Below are 20,635 nucleotides of genomic sequence, written 5' to 3'. Positions count from 1 at the left end.
ACAAATTACTGTCCTGGGACAGAGGAAGAAGAAAGGCAACTCAAGGGGAGACATAAAGCTGTTGTGGATTCTGCTGGGCCACTAAACTTCATGTATAACATCTGAGTTATGTCTGAAGGTGTAATCTAAACTGCCATGTCTAGCAGAGCAGATCACTCAAGCTTTCAGACAACTCTCACCACTTTCATCAGCACAGTAAAGGCAAGTCTTAACAAACAGATATCTTTACAGAAGATATGCAGATATCTGCAGATATGCAGATATCTTTATGGAAACTGCAGTAAAACTCAAAAAGCTGAAGGGTTACTTAATATTTAATCTTCCCCCATACTTTAACAACCTAGATTTCAGAAAAACCTACTTTTGAAAGGAACAAGCCCTCAGCTCAGCAAGAGCATCCCTGGGTCAGAAATTGAAGTTAGCATCTCTTCTATTTTATAGAGTTTAACAAAAACACACAAAGAATGAAAAACTGAATTATCTCAAGGTGCCTTTTAGAAATGTAACTAGTGAACAAACTCAGTTTAACTAACAGCTCAGTTTCTGTTTATGATTTTAGATCTGTGGTATCTCTTTATCACTTATTTAATGAAGTACATTTCTTCTCTTAACACCATGAAGACATTGAATCAGTAACTAAACTCACCAAATAGTAGCCAGCTGAGTCTGTGAAAGATTTGATTGCAGAAGGGCATTCCTTGCTTGAAATCCTTAGTGAAAGTGTAAAAGATTTTTATTAAAATAAACACTTCATTCAAAGATTCACTTGAGGCAAAAAATGGGTCATGAACTGGGACATGTTTATTTTTAATATTAATAGAATCCATTTTCATCAGTTGGTTTTACTTCCAAGCTTAACATCAGGCATTATAACCTGAACACAATGAAGATGTAAGTATTCTCGTGTACCTTTTTCCACCCAGAGCACCTAAGAGAAAAGCTGACATGAAAAATGGGTATTTTATGGTAGTCCCCACAGCTGTCACAAAAGCACAGCTGCCTGTTTGCCTAAATCTTGAGCTATCACCTGGAGAGCTTTCCTTGGTAGCAAAGAATCAGATACATTTCTAGACATGTTGAGGAAACCTTCAGTCTAAAATCGACTGAACAAGACTAAAACATTGATACCCTTTCCTTAAAGAAATAATTGTCCTCCACTTTTGTAGGCAAGGGAACTAAGGCAGAGTGCTTATTCAAAATGGGAAATCTAATGCAGACACACAAGACACAGATACTGACTTTGCACCTCCTGACTGCTCAGCCAGCACTCTCTACTCACTGCATTGCACTGAGGAACCCCATTTGGTAAGAACTTTTGTAAAACTCTCCTCTGGTTTTAACTTGGTATGAAGTCTTTTGAAGCCACCATAATACTGTGGCCCAGCACAGATATCACTGCAAATCAACAAGGATTCTCTTAAATTGCTTTGGAAAAACATCCAATCAATGGCTGCAGTTCTGCAGTGTCTTTCCCAAGCTGCTTTCTTTCAAAAGATAAAGCCCAAGTATCTGAGCACTGACTGATACAGGAGCATGTGGCACAAAAATGATGGTGGATGTCCCCCATTTTCACAAGAAAGAGTCTCAGTCCAAAGAGTGATGTTTGAAAAGTGCCTGCTGACTTTTTACAGAGCTGAACTCCACAGCCTTGTGGTTCTCAGGCTCCTCTAGTCAAGTCCCATCACTCCAGGCTTCTCTTCCCTGCCACAGCTGCTGCAGCTTCCCCAGTGTATTTGGCTCCTCCAGATCTAACACAAAGCCCAGGTCAATGAACTGAAGGTTATTTCCATTCCTTGTCTGGCTGTAATTCACTCTGTCCACTCACCAGCTCAGGTCTGAACACCAACATTTCAGCTTTTATTTCACATGCAAGTCAAATCCCAGGCTGGGATTCCATCCCTCATCCTGTGATGTCCAGAAGCAGGAAATACTCTGGTTTTCCCAGTCCTTACCAAAAGTCATACTCACCTGATAAATATCCACTCATACTTTTATCAAGACTGTTAAATTTCTGTCTGTATTTTAATCTGGAGGCTTGAGGAACTGCCCAGTCTGAGGATGTAATCTTTGGTGAATTCCCAGCTAGTGATGCACTAGAGGAAGAATTTGAACTGCAATATAATTTCAAAACAAAACAAAACCAAAGCAAAGTAACAAAACAAATCAACCAACAAAATATTAAAAGAAAACCAAAAGAGAAAAAGAGATAAAGAAATAATTCTAAATCATTTGGCTTAATAAAGAGGCGTTGAAACAGAAGACACACGGCATCTTCCAGTAACATGAAACAACAAAGTTTTACTTCTGCTAACTTGCTATAAATAATTGCATCAAAAATATGGAATTTCACAGCCAAAGTAAGGATATATTTGTAAGGAAATGAATGTTGATTAGAAAATCCTTTTCCTTTGGTATCACAGGCACTAATGCACATAATTGTTCCTTCTACCACTGCAAAATAATAGTATGGGAAACCACAGGAAAATACCTCCACTATCCCAAGAGTGTTGAGTCATTGTTTAAGTGACTTTACGAGGCTTGTAAATGAATAACCATGAGACTAAAAATGGATCTGATAAACTCATAACCAAAAGCAGCTGTTTTAATAACCACATTCCAGCTCTACCTCTTCTTTCTGTGACAATGACATGCTGAGTGGAGCTTTTCCAACTCGGTCAGTTTCTGCAGAATAGTTCTGATGGAGGGTTTAGATATACACATCAAACTTCCATCTAAACTCCCAGCATTTTCAGTGTCCCTTCTCCAAAAATCAGACAAACTCAGGACAGCTGAATCCAGCATCCAGCCTGCCTTGTTTAAGGTAATCTCCTGCTCTGTCAAGTAAAAGAAAACCTCTGAAGTGCTATCCAAGGCAATAAAGAATGCTGACAGAAACAAAGCCTCTCCAGCACAATGCTGGATTGACATCCCCTGCATGGAATGAGACTACATGATGGGCACAATGCTGCCAGCCCTGGAGAAGGGCTTCTTTGTACAGCACCAGCAACAGAAAGCTTTCCAAGTAAAAAAAGTCAGCCAACCAAAAAAAAGATGGTTCTAGGCATATGCCATGCGTACAGTCACCTCCCAGGCCATCTGCTGACATCAGGTGTGTGAGGAGCCCAGAGCATGCACCCCACATGCCCTGAACAGGTAGCAGGGAGGTGCAAGAGCCTCTGAGGCGCTTATGGAATTGAGCTGGAGCGGAGGTGCCCTCAGGACCATCTTTTGGGGGACACCCCTGGATGCCCAATTGGATAGATAAGCCCAGTCCCTCACTTTAGTCTATGGCAAAGCTCTAAAATCAGTGAACTAGATCAGCTGATTATAAATATTGATAATCTTCTATTATTCATAAAACAAATTCACACATAAATATTGATAACAATTCCTATTCTTACATGCCTGCTGATTACATGGTGCCCTCTATAATGAATGAGCACATAATGCACAAACATTGCTTTTATAACCACTTAGTAAGGTTTGTTTCTATTTATTAATGAGGTACATTCCCTTCTTTTTGGCACTGCTCATCTGACCTCCCCACCTACTTTGGATATTTTGTCAAGTAACTGAAAATTTTACTTACTGTGCATATAAAAACAAAATCTATTTTTATACCTGATAGGTCATATTAGATTGACTAATTTTTAACAAATGTGCTTTGAGAACAGAAACACTCTGTAAGTTTTGGAAGGTATACTACTTAAATGTAAGATACAACCATTTTAAACTTAATTTCCATACCTGCTAGATCCTAAATCAATTAGTGACTGTGCCTTCTGCATACTGGAACCACCAAATCCTCCTGTCATGGGGCCTAAAGAACCAGTATGAGGCAGTGCTGGAAGAAGAAGAAAGAAAATATTAACCCCAGAACTGTAAAGCAATTTGGTATAAGATAATGCTGTATAATCAACATTCACTTTGACAGAAATAAGAAAGGCTAATCAGTGTCTTGTTGTTATGATTAACTAGTTAGAACAGAATTAACAAATGTGAACTTTGCAGAAAAACCATTTGTAGAGTTTTCTGTTGGTTTTTTTGGTTCATTTTTTTAATTCTCATGCATGTGTTAGCATTCCTGTCTAAAATTAGCCATAGGCAAAACAAGGTTGACAATTCTGAGAGCAAGAGCTGGACTGGGCTATACTTACTTGAGGAGAAAGGAAGGGACAAAGGCTGCAGAAGGCTGGATGTTCCATTTGGCAACGAGGAGGTACTGACAGAAGGCACCAGGGGAGCAGAGATAACCAAAGGAGGAATGGAAGTCATGGAGGTCAGAGACATGGGAGCTAATGGTGTGATCGCAGACACAGACGTTGGCATGGACAGATTTGGCATACTACCCATTCCTAGAGCAAAATCCAATAATTCAGGGTTTAACATTGCAGAGGCTTCAGCAAGAAATTGGATCTCTTATGTGAAGCAGAAAGTACACAAAGCAACTGGTGTCTGGATTACAATGAGTTAAAATAGATGCTCATGTGAAATATTTGCTTTTTCTCTAAATTTAGGCAAGACAGCTCACAGGGATAATACACTGAAAAACAGGAATTTAAAAAGAAAAATCTTGACAAGCAAATTCATTCTCAAGGTAGGTTTAGCTACTGTTTTCACTACAGAGTAAGATCTGGTTTTCTATAATTGCACCCATACCTATTTCAAGAAGCCTGGCCCCTGAGAGAGAATTACAAGCTCAAAAGCTGTGACAATCCTCCACAGGGAAACGCTGCTGCTGTTTCTGAACTAAGTCTCTTCCAACTATCAGCCTTGGAAGAATCCACAGGGGTGAAAAGTCCTTATTAGGGACCCATGCTTAGCAAAGGGTTTCTAGAGGCAGCTGCCTGAGGCAAATGAGGGCACTTGCATTACTGGCTGCACCTTGTGGAAGACAACAGTGCTGGTGAGATGTGGAAAGTCACAGAGGTAACTGTATGCCAACCACAGCTCCCTGTAAATGCCTGCCCTTGTACCCAAACACACAAGATTTGGTGATGGGCAGACATTTTAAATAATGTATGTAATTCATACATTTAATTTGAGCATAGAAGTCTGCATGTATTCTGTAATCCAGCTCAAGCTATTGTGGATATTTTGTGCTATAAAATAACACAATAACAAGCATGCACTGACTCACCAAACACTATCAGAAAAAAAAGTCAAAGTAATTCTATTCAGTTAATCATATAACCAAAACAGTCTGATTCACTATGAAAAAATATGTAAAAAGCTGTTCTACCAAAACCTATCAAACCTTTGACTAAATTTAACTTTAAAACTCCCACATATAAATAGGTGACTGAGTAGGAGGAAGACGAAAAAAGACCACCAGTACAAAATGAGAGCCTGCAAGGCAGATGGCAGATGTGAGTGGCCTTCTTGTCAAAACTGAATAAATGTTTTACTTTATTAAAAAATCTTCAAAGAATCAAATTTTCAAAAATATCAAGAAAGTGACCTGGTGAATTCCTAAATCAGAGTATCCTTTTTTCTTGTTTCACACTGATTCACTAAACTATCGTGGTCAAATTAATGCTTTTATTTGGCTGCAATTAACTGTGTTTTTTTTACCTCTGAACACTAAATAATTATATATTCATAAGTACCAAAGCGAGCTGACATTAGTGGTGAAAGCACTGGAGTTTGTTTCATGACAGGAGGAAGAACTGAAGGCAAGTGCTGTCCTTGCAATTTCAGCTTGATGAGTTTCATAGCTATAGAGAACTCCAGTTGATCCATTTTTCCATCCTTGTTCAGGTCCGAGAGTGTCCTTAAAACAAAATAAAATAAAATTAGAAAAGCAACAGAAATATAACAGTTTTGATCTGTGAGAGGCTTTCCTACTAGATTTATTTACTGTTTTTGCACAGGAAAACAAGAAACTTATTGCAAAGCAAATTTTCTACTTTTGATAACTTTCTTACCTTTGACAAGTTTGAGCACCAACTTGCAAAGTTCAATTTTGAGGTTGCTATATATTAAATATATAATTCCGAAGAAACCAGGAAAACTTGGGAAAGCAGCCATCTCCAGCCCAGTGAATACACTTATTGCCTCTACTATGCTTTTCTTTATGCTCCCAGCCAGAATTATTTTAAATTAATCCTTGGTAAAGTAAGGATTTAATGCAAGAATCTGGAACAAGATGCAGGAGGATGCAGAAACCTCCTAAAGGCACCATACACTGCTATGAAAACTTCATTAATTCACAGTGGTGAATTACCTTCCCAGTGGTGATACCCACACTGTCCTCCTTTTGACAGTTCTCCAAATAAATACTACAGGAAATATATGCAACAGTGCATACATAACCTCAACATTTCTGGTCAGACAGATAATACGAAATTTTATTAACATTTAAGCATGCAAGGACCAAGCACAATGATGTAAATAAAATTAGGAGAAAAAAATCAGACTAATGTTAAGCTTCATTCTTCTTTTGATTCTGATACTGCTCAGTACAAAACCCCAAAGCCCCAAATAAAAATCTCCTTGCCCCTCTTTTCCAGGCACTGAGGTTTAATGGTGAACATGATGGTGATGCTGGTTGGACTTGATAATCCTAGAACATTTTTCTAACCTTTACAATTCTGTGATTCTATGTGGCTGAAGGAAAAACCAACTTGCATTTAGTTATTTTCTTTAACACTTTTTCTTAAAGTTGTTCTTAATTATTATGAGCCTCCAGTATGTGTGTTTTAGTACACATACCCCAAATTGAGCACAGGATTCTAGCGAGGGGCGTTACAGGAAAAAAAAAATCTCTGAGGGGTTACAGAGAAAAAACCATTTCAAGTTCTGCACTCACCATATATATGCTGTAAGGAACAGCACTTTTTCCAGTTCCTGTATTATAGCATTGCTTAGTATCTCAAATATCAAAATTGTCCTTCTGCTTTTTTTGTGACTTTAGATGTTTTTTCTTGTCTTCTACTTTACGTACACTTGAAGCTCTTAATATAGTTTAAAAATGTTGCATTCAGCATGATCTGATTTGAAATAACACCATAAGAAAGATGCAAAAATTACTGAATTTTAATTAATTGCTGGTACACATATGGGCTGAAACCTTCCTCTATATTTAATAAAATGAAACCAATGATTCAGACAACCCTTTCTACCATGACTGCTAAAAGCCTCTGTGCAACACAACACAGAAAAGGTAGCATTTGAATACTATGAATCTCTATCTCAGAAAAAACAAACAATAAAGAATATCTTACCATATTTGAGCAAGGATTGGAGATGGCAGACCTGATTGCAAAAAAAAGGAACGTGCTTGATCACCTGTGATAAACAAAGGAAAGAAGATAGACTTTTATACCAGACACAGATTTGTGAAGAGCTCAGCACATTCTTGAGGGATCAAGTTTTTGAAAGAAACCCCTATGCTGGATGCCAAGCTTTCCAGGGCTTTTTTTCCAGCTTTTAACACTGGTGATTGTCAGACACCCATGCATTCCATAATTCCCAATCTTTGCTCTGAAAAGTGATTTCAGATGGCTATAAAAACTTTAACAGGTCACAAATCAATGGCTGCCAACATCTTAAAAGATGCTTGAATTAAAGAATGACTGAAAATTTAGTCCTGCCCCAATGACTTATGCAGGAAATGATGAGAATGCTGTTTCTTTTCTTCTCTATCCCATCTAACTTGAGCCAGTATTGTGTCTCTAGGAAAACACCATGTTCTAAATAATATTCTTTTATGTCAGAGAACACCCACGATTTCAGTATTTCAGGAAGGGAATAGGAACTGTTGTGCAATCCCATACCAAGTTCCACATCAGTTGGTACACATACAAAACAGGGACAGTGTTGTTTATGCCTATATCTGAGTGAACTACATATGCTTAAAGCTAAGACTTCAAGTTACTCTTCAGCTCTCTCTTATATTCATACACAAGCTTTTATTTGAAGCATTTGCCAAATAAATAACAAAGCCTGCAGATGTAGATGCAGGTAAAAGCCCAGATGTGGTCTGAGACTAGTTCCTGGGACTGCACAGTTTTCAGCTGGAGGTAAACACCAACCCCTCAGCGCTGTTTGGCCAAAGCAGGAGTTAGGTGCCACTTAGCCAGAAGATGTGCATGTTCCAAACAGAGAACTTTCTACTCTCTCCTCAGTCCTTTCCAGCCCCAAAAAAGGAAAAGTAGGGCCAGTGGAGCAACTAGATAGGGCATTACTGGATAGCTGGGCAGGTAGGAGCCATCAGGGCTGGTCTTTAGTGCCCACCCACCCACAAGGAATGGGACATTCTTAAATTGACATCTTTACCAATTAAATTGGGTCTTTCTTGATATCAAAAGCAGATTTTAGATTTAAAACCTCCAAATTCTGAGGTGCATAACAATGTGACCCAATTGTTTCAGAGGACACGCAGCTGAATGCAACTAGAACTGACAGCAGGCCCCTGCAAAAAGCCTTTAGCCCACCCAGTCCCTGCTGAAGGCCCAACAGCCCAAATTTCAAGCAATTGCTAACAAGGACAAACTGTCAGCATCCCTCTCCCTGCCTCCTCCTCTCAAACAAAGATATCTAACAGCACAGCATTCTCTTCTCAGACTGAGGAGAGCCACTTCTGCTGTGTCTGGTGTCACCTGCCAGAACAGCTACTGGAAGTGCTCCCTGGCAACCTCCCATCCGAGCACAGATTTCACCTGATATTCTCTGGTTTCTGAAACTAGACAGGATGGCAGCACACAGCTGGTGGCTGCAGAAGTGACAGGGTTAAACAGAACAGCATTCCTGTGCCAGACTTCAGAGGAAAGCTTGTTAAGTTTACTAATAACCTGTGGCAGTTTGCCTGAAGAATATGGTTATTAGTCATACAACAAAGGGCTAGAAATAGGATGCAGTTCTCAAACTGTTCTACAGAGATAGGTGTGTGTAGACAGAAGTTAATGTGTAACACAGAGCCTCAGACCGACCTGTAATGTAACCTCCTGTGGGTTTAAGGCTATCAAACTGCTTGTCATGCTTGGCCCGCTCTTCGGAGGTGATGGCCCATATGTTTGGCCCTCCTGGGAAAAAAAAAAACCCAAACAAATCAACAAAAAACCAATGAACAACCAAATAGACTGAAAACTTTAAAAAATTAAGCACACTTGCAAAATAGAAGCTTGGCTTTCTCAAGAGACAAAGTTAGATGTGGACACACCCAGCTCCTACCAGTTTGGCAGGGGCGTGATGCAACACAAACCTGCTTCCCAGATGTGCAAGCCGAGCTGAGACAATGCCCCAGCCAAATGCTGCACCCTGGCTTTCAAACAAGCTCTGTCGTCCTTCAAAGGTGGTGCAGAGCAGTTTCCTGTCGCTGCTGATTGTTCACAGCCCGGGCAGGATGTGTCTCACCATCCCCTGTGTGAGCCAAACACTCCCCTGGCTCTCTGAGGGGCCAGTGGCATTCAGCATCACCCAGGTTCCCATGCACGGGGTAAACACCCTCCAGATGACAAAAAGGCTTACACTTACCTTGCCAGCACTCTAAAAGCAAAATTGGGACTGCTAACAAAAATAATTTGGTTTTGTCTGACAAAGAAGTGACATTTTGGGCTGTATTTTTTTTAAACAGCATGCAAGTCCACCTCACATTATTCAATACTTTATGAAGAATAAACTATTCTTCATAATAGCCTGAGAGTAGCAATGAGAAGTTACAGGGAATAACTGTGTTTACAGTGCTGGCAATACCAGACAGAGCCAGACAGACTTTCAGAAATGCTGCAGCCTGCTGCATAAAGGTCAGGGTGTGCATCCTTTTCAGGAAAAGCAGCTTGCCAGAAATAATTTGGTTTGTTTTCTAAGTAAAAGGAAGTTTTAGTCGGGAAGTTCTTGACAAATATTTAATTTTTCAAATCAATGAATGCAAGAATTAGCCAAAATTCTGAATGGAACCACTCAAAACAGCATTAAAAGGTTATTACATGAAAAACACTTTTAAAATTACGTTCTGCTGAGTATGACTACTTCCAAAGAACTGTTAATCTGTTCAAGTGTTTGTATTGCTCACCAGAAGACAGTCTAGGCAATAAATAATTATTCTAACAAGATATTAAGAACCTGCTTTAAAAGTCACAGCATTTGGGAAAAAAGTTAGCATGAAAGGCTTCCTCTTCCTACATAAACCTTATTTCAAAACTTTGAATCTCCAAAATTTCAAGATGTTTTTGCACTGTTTTTCAATATATAACAGCAAAGTGAAGAGACTGTGAGCTGGTATATTTGCCAATACAGACATAGTAATGATATTAATCGTCTCTCATCTGTGTTTATCTACATAAACAAATACATTTTCCAAAACAGACTTAATTTTTTCTCTTTAGAAGGTCCTGCTAAAACTTTATTTCTCCTTGCATGTGTACACATTTAACTCTTTACCCTTGCTCCCTTAGTAGAAAAACAAAATAATTAAAAGGCCAAAACAAAACAGAAACTTACTGGGGAGAGGTATGACAGAAAAGGCATATGAGGGCATTAGGATATAACCTCTACACACTTGAATTTGGAATTTTTGCTTCTCTCTCTTGAGGATATATATTTTTTTTTTAGTGTGGCCTCAATGAAAGAGTCTTCTTGCAGGTTACATGTGAAACTGCACTTGAAAAACATCCCTCTTTTTTCTTCTGATTAAATGAGCATAAATAAATCTAGATTAGATACTGATAAAAAGTGAAGTAAATCTGATTCAGATGCCTAGAAATCAACGGGCACTGTAAGTATTACTGTAAGACACAAATGAGGACAACTTACACCCTAAGGCAAAAATTAGAGCAGCACTTAGATTTCTTTAAAGTGCTAATTTTAAGCTAGAAAGGGGTAGTGCCTAAGATGTGGTTATGATTACAGAAATTATCTCGACCAGATGAACAAATGCTCCTAAAGCTGCCAGCAGCAACCTCAGAGAAATTTACTACTTTTTTCATTTTTGGAAAATAAAATGCTACCAATATTACATTTTCCTTCTATTAAATACTCCTCTTTGAACATCTTTTGAAGCAGGTAGCAACACTCCTCAGAATGATGAAGACCACCATAATGTATTCACAGGTCCTGCTGGAGTGTTTGTCCCCACCTTTCTTACAGGCCCACTTTAAGCACTAAAAAGCCACAGAAAGGTCTCTCTGGAGCTTTCTCCAGGTTGGACAACCCCAAGTTGCATGCAAGTATGAATCTCATTTTTAAAAAGAAATTATTTGACTAAAACCACATTATTATATCAACAAGTGCTTCTACAGCCTTCCACAGTCCTAGTGAGTCAGTGCAAGAAGCTGTCATGGAATAGTGATAACTACAAACATTACCAAAAAGCACATTGTGGGAATGTTTCAGGGAACTGAAAATACCAACCTGCTAATAATTTATTTTCAACAATAAGAAAAATTTCAGATTCTCCCTTTCCTTAAGGACAGAGATTGAGAGTTTTACTTTTTTGGTGATTAATTCCATAAAGATATGCTCTCTGCTGGCTTCTTTATAGGCATGGAAGAAAATGTAGTAAGTCTTAAATTCCAATGTATAAAAACAGAGATTTAAAAAAATATAAATATTTATAGCAGGAACTAGGATCTAGAGAACAGCACACTTTTAAGTCGGCACACCCCTCCCAGTAAAATTTTAGTGCTTGTCTATAACTGAACAAAGGCCCAGAAAATTAAGTTTTATCCTAATATCACTTGAGAGGATGTCTGCCATCTGCAGCCTGAACTGGAATAGGTCATTGATAGGTCTGAATATAGGTTAATAAGAACTGGACAATGAAAGTATTTGTGTAAAATAGTAATAAAACAAATTAAAAACCCATTGCTCCTGGTAGGGATCCACACTGAATGCAGTCAAACCCCACTCACACTTATTATTTAAAGGACTCACTGTTTCTTTTTTTTCAACTCCCACCTCATATGCCACAGAAACAAGATAAAGAGCACAGCACAAGAAGGAAGGCTAAAGCATTGTGAATGACTGTATTTAGCTTAACCAGGTGCTCACAGCTCTTTTGATGGTACCCTTGGTGACACAATTAAGGAATTAAAATCTGTGTACAGAAAAGCTCATATGAAGATTTCTCAAAACACATATGAAAATACCATACCAGTGTATCTGAAATAAACACTTTCAACAACAGGACTCACAAGGTCTTGACAATTCCACAAAGCACATCCCAACACTATTCTCCAAAGTAGTTGTTGTTTTCCTATATAGCACAACCAAGACCATCACAAATAGTCAGCCAAAATTAGTCTGAAATTTGGTTCTATTTTGCCATCACCATCAAATCATGCTACAAAAATCATGCTACAATCCTCATGTATATTGTGATTGCTTCCCAAAACTACCACAAGTGGTAAAAGTGGACACTCAGTGGAACTGCTGAGAGACGTTACACTGTCTGGTTTACACACAAACACATCCTGGGCATGCTGAGCCGTGATGAAGGGAAGATACTCCTTTCCTGGGAAAGGCAAAACTGCAGGAGGAGTCTAATATCTGCCATCCAAGATGTATCACTTAAATTGATCTGGCTTAGCTCAGCCATTTTTTGCACTAACATGCCTTCAGTTCTAGGGCTGAGAAATGTCTTGCCTGTAAACCAGATCCAATTAATTTTGCATAGAGAAATTGCTGTTTGTTTTCCATCCACATGGCCTCAGTCCTCACTCATGGCAAATCACGAATCACAAACCAAACTGCAGGTGTCTGCTCCTCACAGACCCCTCTGACCACAGGATGGGCAAGAGGCAGGAATCTCCTTGATGGAGCAGTGCTGAACCTTTGGCTGTCCAAGCAGCAATGAGCTACAATACTTTTACAGATCAGTTCCCCACTAGAAATCAAAATACAGTTGCTACTACATGCTCCCATGAGAAGCTTTGCTGCTGGCAATGAATAGTACATTACTTTTCTGATGCAGCTTAAATTTCCTGGACATTTTTGAGATCTAAATAATTTTTCCCAACTGAAGCTGACAAAATTTTGAAGGGGAAAACCAGTACAATCTCTCTGACAATAAAAATACCTCATTAATTCATTCTTTTTCAAAATAGGTTACTTTAGAATCTTACAACTTCATACATCAAGTCAACACTCTATTTGACTACCCAGCATTTTTAGGAATCAAAACTCAAGAAATGCTGAATTTGAGAGATTTTTCCCACAAAGACTTTCCCTAGAACACAGTAACTACTGTCTTCACCTGCTCTTTTTGCCTGTGAAAAACCACAAGTCTATCTTAGTATGACTTCTGGAAGACAGAGGCCAAATGCTCTTTCTTTCCTAGAGAAGGCTGGTACTTTCAGAGAAGACTGAATAAATGTCAGCACTGGCAATTGCTCTTGATATCCAATATTGGAAACCAGGACTTCACGTCCAGATATGTCTGCACAGATTCCCTATTCCAAAACAGAAAACCAATAGTGAACAGTCCTTTACTTGCTCACTCCAAAACTCCACAACACACTGAAGAGTTCAACATCACATGCGGAGTCTGCCCATGTAGAAAGTCCATGTGGGATGACAAAGACCCAAACACCCAAAGCTAAACATGCTTTGAACTTCACTCTCAAGACTTCTCTGAAGATGACAAAATACAGACTGACCTCACTTTCATATAATAGGCATTTCTGAAATTCCATGTGGCAGCACTCATAGTTTTCTATTGTTGGAAACAAGTGACTATGCTCTTGATTAGATATCTGTAGGTTCTTTAACTTCATTTTAAATAAACGACACCTCTTTAGGTGAGTGTAGGGAGGCCTGCTTATGGCAGGATCACAGCATTTCAGGAAAGCTCCAGAAATGCCTTTACAACACTGCATCAGACAGATAACCTTCTGAATAAAATCAAGGACTTGCTTTGATGGGCTGCCAACATCAAAAGGTAAACAAACACTATTCTTTCCTTAAAACAGTAAATCACCATTGAAAAAGAGGGGAGAAAATAAAGTGCAGTCCTAGAAGAAAAGCAAATAGACTTGAAAATGCTCTGTTAAGACCTCTGCCACCAGTACTGCCCATAGGCAAAGGGTAGCTATAGTGAGAACAGCAGGATTACTGATAAGGAAAAACCATAAGACATTTCTCACATTCTCCAGAATATCTTTGTTTCTCACTCACAGGCATTGCTTGTTTTTCTTTAATAAAAACTATGCTCCTATGACCTACAAAGTTAATTAACTCCATAGAGATAATAAACCTAAATTGAAAGAGCATTCCTTGTACATGTAAATCATGAGGATTATATCACCACTTCTGTAACCATCAAAAAAAATTAGCATGAAGCTTCATAATGACCTTAAATAAATATTTAAGACATGGAAATTTCAGCACAGACACACAGCAACATGCCTCAAGCTGTATAAAAAGGGGTTTTCCTTAATGCAACCAGCAATCACATTACTGTCTCCTATTAGGAGCCTCCAGAGAGTTGTCTGGTCTAGGACATATTGGGATAAATCTAATAATTCCTGTCTTTCTGTGTTTGCAGATAAGTTTACCACAGAGGTATTTATCACAGATTGGATTCAACACTCCCAATTGAGATGCTGAATCAGACTTCTAATTTTTCCTCAGTGGTGAGTAAACACGCCAGGAGTCTGAAAATACACAGAACGTTTTACCATTAGTCTGAATTTGAGATTCTTTATCAGGGTTATTGCTATTTTCAATATTTGCTTCCCTCCTTCACTGTTGATTCTATATATCTAACACAGAAGAAAAATGACTAATAATCAGCATTTATCCTTATTTAGGTATGCTAATGTATATGAAGTACTACTGTGGAGGCTTTGGGTCCATCCCAAAGCATCACCTGCTCTTCCTTGAGGTTTGCACCTGCTATTCCCAGCTTCCACAATCTCAGGCCCGGCCAGGGGCCACATGCAATCTCCTTTCACAATATATACATTAATGCCCAATTACTCTCCTACCAGAAATGCTCCATAGAGGCTCTCGTTCTTATTAAGCAACACCAAGGCAGCTGCCAGAGGAAAAGGGTATCTATTTCTGTGGTTAACTAACTTCAGCAACTTCTTTTTGTGTGCACACAGTTAAAAGGAAAAGCTTGTAGCTAAAGCATGTTAAACACAGGGAAACATGATTCTCCTCCAATTTTGTAATGTCACTAAATTTACAAGAATTGTGCCCATTGAAGCCAAGAGAATTTTTAAAGATTTTCAAGCCTCTCTGGTGTGTTATCAAAAAATAGCTGGCACCTGCACACAGGTTGTTAAATAGTGTCAGGCACATGCAAGGCTACAAGATTTGGCCAAGAAAAGCTTGTTTAATTGAAGAGGAAACTTACAGAAATGTGGACAAAGCAACAGCAGCCACATTGCATTTTGGAGTAAAATTAATATTCTTTACATTTTATGTACAGAATTTCCAGACATTTGGTATACTGGGAACTGTCAGGTTGAGCAGTTCACTAAAATCAAATATTGAGCTTGTTTAAACTATTCACTTGCTCCTGTGAGATGTGGTGCAGAATTCTGCCTGGAGATCTTGTCACTGGCAGCCCCCACTCTGATACACAAAATCCATCCATAAAGGAGGAACATTAGAACACAGAACACTCCGTGCTGTGCAGTGATCTCAATGTAGAAACATAATCCATGCTTTTAGAAGTATAATCCCTAAAACAATTAGAGTTACATAATAGTGTAATCCATGCTAACAGTACAGATCCAATTCTTTTCTGAACTCTACAGCACACTTGGCTATTCCAAAGCACTTAAACTATCAGTTTATAATAGCAGGATAGTATTTCTATACTTTATAAATATCACAGAATCTTTTAGCTCATTAAGACTATCCATTTTCAGAAGATTATTTTTAATTAAATTATTGCCAATTCCACTGAAGCACTAAAATAAAAACCAAAAAAAACCAACCCCCCCCAAAAAAAACCAAACCAAAAAAAAAAAAAAAACCAAGCAAACAAAAAACCCCAAACAAACAAAAAAAAAGCACACCAAGGAAGAAAAATACTGAAAAAACAAAAAAAAATTTAATGCTCCACTAATGTAAAAGTACCTCAGGAAATATGTGCTAGAAACATGCATAAACTTGACAATATTCTGAATTGCAAATTAACATGCTACCTTTTGCACTAGTTTAGTGTAAAGTTTCTGACAATTCATTCAATAGTGGGTTTTTTAAGTTTTAAAGAAGTAAGCTTCCTACATCTCATCAAAAAGTGCAATCAGTGTAATATGCAATGTTGGTAAATTCACGTTTTATTCTTAAAAGTTAATTAACTTTGCCTTTCCTTACATGAAGATATTGGCACACAGAGTTGGGCTTAAAGTAAGCCTTTGCCAGATCTAGATTCAATACCAGCAATTAATATAAAATTATTTTCTGCCTAATTCTGGAGAAACAATGACAGTGAAACAAGCTGTAGTTGCTGAGTGACACTGATACAGCACATGAAACAAGCCCATTCTTCTACCAATGACAGCTCTGTCTGTGCCCAGAATCACAGAATCATTTAGGCTGGAAAATACCTTTAAGATGATGGAGTCCAGCCATCAGCCCATCACTAAACCATGTTCCTCAGTGTCACATTTACACATCTTTTAAATGCCTGAAGGGATGGTGACTCCAGCACTGACAACTCTTTCAGGAACGAAACTTTCTCCAATATTGAATCTAAATATCCCCTGGTACAACTTGAAGCCATTTTGCCTTGTCCTGTCATTTGTTACTTGTGAAAAGAGCCCGACCCTCCCCTGGCTGTCCCCTCCTGTCAGGAGTTGTGCAGAGCCAGAATATTCCCCTGAGCCTCCTTTTCTCCAGACTGGGCCCCCCCAGCTCCCTCAGCTGCTCCTCCTCAGACCTGTGCTCCAGACCCTTCCCCAGCTCCGTTCCCTTCCCTGGACACGCTCCAGCCCCTCAATGTCCCTCCTGAGCTGAGGGGCCAGAATTGGACACAGGATTTGAGGCACGTCCTCTCCAGTGCCCAGCCCACAGGAATGGCCATTTTCCTAAACCTGCAATTCATACCTTTGAATGGGTTTTAAACAGGGAAAGAATAGAAGAAAAAAATCACACCAACAAGAGTCTTTCCAATGGAAGGTACAAAAAGGTCAAGTAAGCAATATTATCATGGCATAATATAATCATGCTTTGATAAATTATCCAGCTTTAAGCCTTGCCTCCATTTGCTTTTAAAGTGAGCAAACTTCCAGCTGACAAAACCCATGGCCTTCCTTCCTAGCCTGACACAGAAGATTGAAGAGATGCTTACCCTTCAGTCAAGGACAAGTCAGAAGCTTTTTCAAGTAAACTCATCAACCTGTATAGTATCAAAGCCTTCCATGAGAAAAATAAAAATTTTTAGCCACCATGTTTGTGGAAAAAGATCACCAGAGCTTAGACAAAACATTTCTAATCCTGGAAATTGATGCTTTATGCTGCTGCTGCTCACCAGCATTCATAAAACAACCCTATGACTTAATTAAAATTTTACAAAATAACAATTTGTTTAATTATTGTCTAGCAAATCTCTGTGGAGTGCAGCAAAACTAGTAAGATTCAGGTGAGTTTCCATCTGTGGCAGCCAATAAATCTTTCTGCACCAGGAGAAATGCAAGCAGTAAAAATACCAGGGAAGAGGATATAAAGTGAACCTTGAAATTAGGTGCGGTAAAGGAAATTATTCTCCCACGAAGACATACACTGACAAAATCAGAACAGAATTCTGTTTCAAGAATATTAGGTCTTTTCTAGTAATTTTCATAGTTCTCATCACTATCTGGCCATTAGAGTAAAAACCACATTTCTTGAGGAGGAAGTCTGGGACCAGGAGGAAGGCTGATGGGTTAGGTTTGCAATGGGGAGCTGGGACACAGACTTGAAAGAGAAAAGGAAAACAGACAAACAAAAAATTACACAGGAAGGGTGGGAGAGAAGAAAAAAATGAAGAGGCATTTCCTGAATGATCTTGGAATAAAATAAAAATAGGAGATAATTCAGGAAATAAAACACAGAGACTGAGTATTCCAGCAGGGACTGAATATTCCCCTAGCTGATATCCCAGCGCAGAGTGACAGTGTGAGCCAAGCATGTAGGGATGCTGCTCCAGGATGTCTCCTCAGCCCCAGTGCAGCTCCTGAACCAGAGAACTGCCTCATTACTACAAGGAAAATCCACCTATCTCTAATCATTTAAGGAATCCAAGACCTTTTGTCATCCATAGCTTCCTACAGCTTTCATTGTTTATTTGAAACAGTGCAAAATGCTCTGTATGATTCAGATCTGCCAGTGGTACTTTCATCTGATACTAGATAACCCTTGTGTTATCGAGAGTAATTACCATTCCTTTGCCTGAAAAATAATGTGACCTTGAGAAGGTGACATCTGTATTTTCCACCATCCCCACCCTTTCATTTCCAAGCTGAAATATCCTAGTCAATTCAATTAATCCACATATGAAAGCTGTTCCATGTCTTTAGTCACTCATTACCCTCCTCTTTGTAACTTCTAGTCCTGGCAGAAAGAAAAAATGGAGGGAAAACTGAAAGGAAACACAAAGGAAACAGAAGCAAGAATAAGAGAGTTTGCTTAAACAGTACTCCTTAAAAGTTAAATTACTAATTAGCAGAGCCTACCAACTATATCTAGCACACTTACAATATTACTTTCCTAGCACACATGGAGGTTTGATTTGAAATATAATAAATTAAAAACTGTTTAATTTATGTTCATACAACCACTGGTATCAATTTATATCATAGTCCCTAATCCTGCGTTGCCAGTGGCTGATAGGGACATTCACAAACTAGAATTTGGAACAGAATTCTTCCTTGGGTATTACAGTTTCTCAGTTGCCAGAACCACTGATTTAGCAAGCTTCTTGAGCCAAAAAAGCCCCCAAAGGGAAAGAAAAAACAATTTTTTAAAAAAGGCAGCAACCATTTAATAGCTATGGCACAGATCGTTTCTCCTCGAGTTTTGATTCCATGTATTGTTTCCAAAACATCCTAAAGACAGTGAGTCCTAAAAATGAGTTGTGAGTTGTTCACTGTGTGAAACAAACTACCAAACCAACAAACAAACCCATTTTATTCTGCTAGTCTTAAACTCAGTCATTTCATTAGGTATCAGGTTGCTTTTCAGCTATGGAAAAATACAGTGAATATTCATTCCCTTGTTAGCATTTTCTATACTGTTATTGCTTTACAGGTTTTTAGCTGTCTCTAAAAATACATCTAAACTATCCTTAGCCATCTCTAAACTAAACTAAACAATTCTCACCTGCTTAGTGTCACTTAGCACAGAAGCCACAACCCCTCTCTGGCCACCTTTTTTACAGGTATCCTTACTTGGTGTATAATTCCTTTTGTGTAACAGATTCTGGCAGCTACAGAGTGGATCATTTCCAGAAAAGGGAAATGTTATCTATCCAACATAGTGAATGTTATCTTCAGACCAGGTTAAAAAGGACTGTCTGTGTACTTCTTAATCCAATCTGAATACAGAGAACATGAGAAATAGGAGAGACTCTGCTGGCCTTCCAACCCACATCATCTCTATCAGAAACAGTTCATACATTAACTCACACCTGTACATTTTATTCCCCCAAGCCTGAAGATTTCCTGTGAGACACAGAACTACAGAACCACTATTATTTGTTGCACAACAAATTTCACTTATAGCTAGTAAGAAAATACAAGTGCAAGCTTTTCTGTACAGTTATACAAGTATCAATGCACACTGTAACAGGTGCAAAGTTCCACAGCAGTGAAACCAGGTCCTTTCAGGAAAGATCTGTTTCCTAAAGAAACAATATTGCTGCAGAGATCATGGTTCAATGTTATATCATAGTTATGAGAAGAAATGCAGGGAAAAATGTTGGTGCATAATTTAAAATATACCACCTTTTATTTATATGCAAATATATAAAAAAACTTTTAAGCAAATTACTTCAGCAAGAAGTAAAAGAGCAGTAAAAGTTCTTGATATTCATTTAATCTTACCTGTTCTTAAAACTTGCATACAGAGAACTTCACATCCAACTAAAGCACAAATGTTTTTAGCTTATTAAAATATCTTCTCTGAAGACAGCCAGTATGAATACTAGTCCCATGGACACTGACATTCTTTCAGCTTTCCAGGGTTTCACCCCTTCCAGCTCTCTCAGTGATGATTTAAAGCTACTGTCCCATTGTCGGGAAAACAACAGATGTCCCACAGAACTGATGCAGTACACTGGAAAGCCTGAACACACAAGATTCCTAATTAAAGTAACAGGGCATTATATAAACATATCCGACAGACCACAATGCCTGAAAAATGTGTTTGTTCTTGCCCTTATAATTAATGGGCTAAACCCGAACTCATTCTGCCAATACTGATTAGTATTGTCTATGGCCTGTTCAAAGTGATGATCACAGATTATTTGGAATTTAGTACATGTTAAGATGGTGCCACTTCACACAATGCTCATCTACTCTAAATTGCAACAACCACATGAAGTGGCTTATCAGAGTAATGTATTTCACAAACTTTGGAGTTAAACCTTCAAGGAAATAAACATTTTAACAGTCAAAGCACTTTGAAATTTGACCATGTGTTAGATTTATGTTTCTGAGTCTTTTCAGCTAAGCCTTCAGCCTTCTGCTGCATTTCAGGA

The 20,635-nt window shown here is 38.5% G+C and overlaps 1 protein-coding gene across 13 annotated transcripts in view; it reads right to left on the bottom strand.

Annotated features, from left to right (window-relative positions):
* The window catches only part of ITSN2 (intersectin 2), an 80,006-nt gene that overhangs the window by 40,398 nt on the left and 18,973 nt on the right, over positions 1–20,635 (bottom strand). For 9 of the 13 annotated variants that reach the window (XM_041714992.2, XM_032747728.3, XM_032747735.3 and 6 more), the window contains exons 3-9: positions 8,934–9,026; positions 7,227–7,290; positions 5,610–5,773; positions 4,158–4,355; positions 3,748–3,844; positions 1,969–2,111; positions 647–710 (exon numbers count right to left, since the gene is read on the bottom strand). In XM_041714992.2, the coding sequence (XP_041570926.2) occupies positions 647–710; positions 1,969–2,111; positions 3,748–3,844; positions 4,158–4,355; positions 5,610–5,773; positions 7,227–7,290; positions 8,934–9,026 (823 nt within the window). Of the gene's footprint in view, positions 1–646; positions 711–1,968; positions 2,112–3,747; positions 3,845–4,157; positions 4,356–5,574; positions 5,774–7,226; positions 7,291–8,933; positions 9,027–20,635 lie in introns of those variants that run through there. The other 4 variants (XM_072926312.1, XM_032747737.3, XM_032747736.3 and 1 more) reach the window with 2 other exon arrangements.

This window comes from Taeniopygia guttata, chromosome 3 (assembly GCF_048771995.1).
Source record: "Taeniopygia guttata chromosome 3, bTaeGut7.mat, whole genome shotgun sequence".
Lineage (NCBI taxonomy): Eukaryota > Metazoa > Chordata > Aves > Passeriformes > Estrildidae > Taeniopygia > Taeniopygia guttata.
Note: the sequence above shows the minus strand (reverse complement) of the source record. Positions and strands in the feature narration are given on the sequence as shown.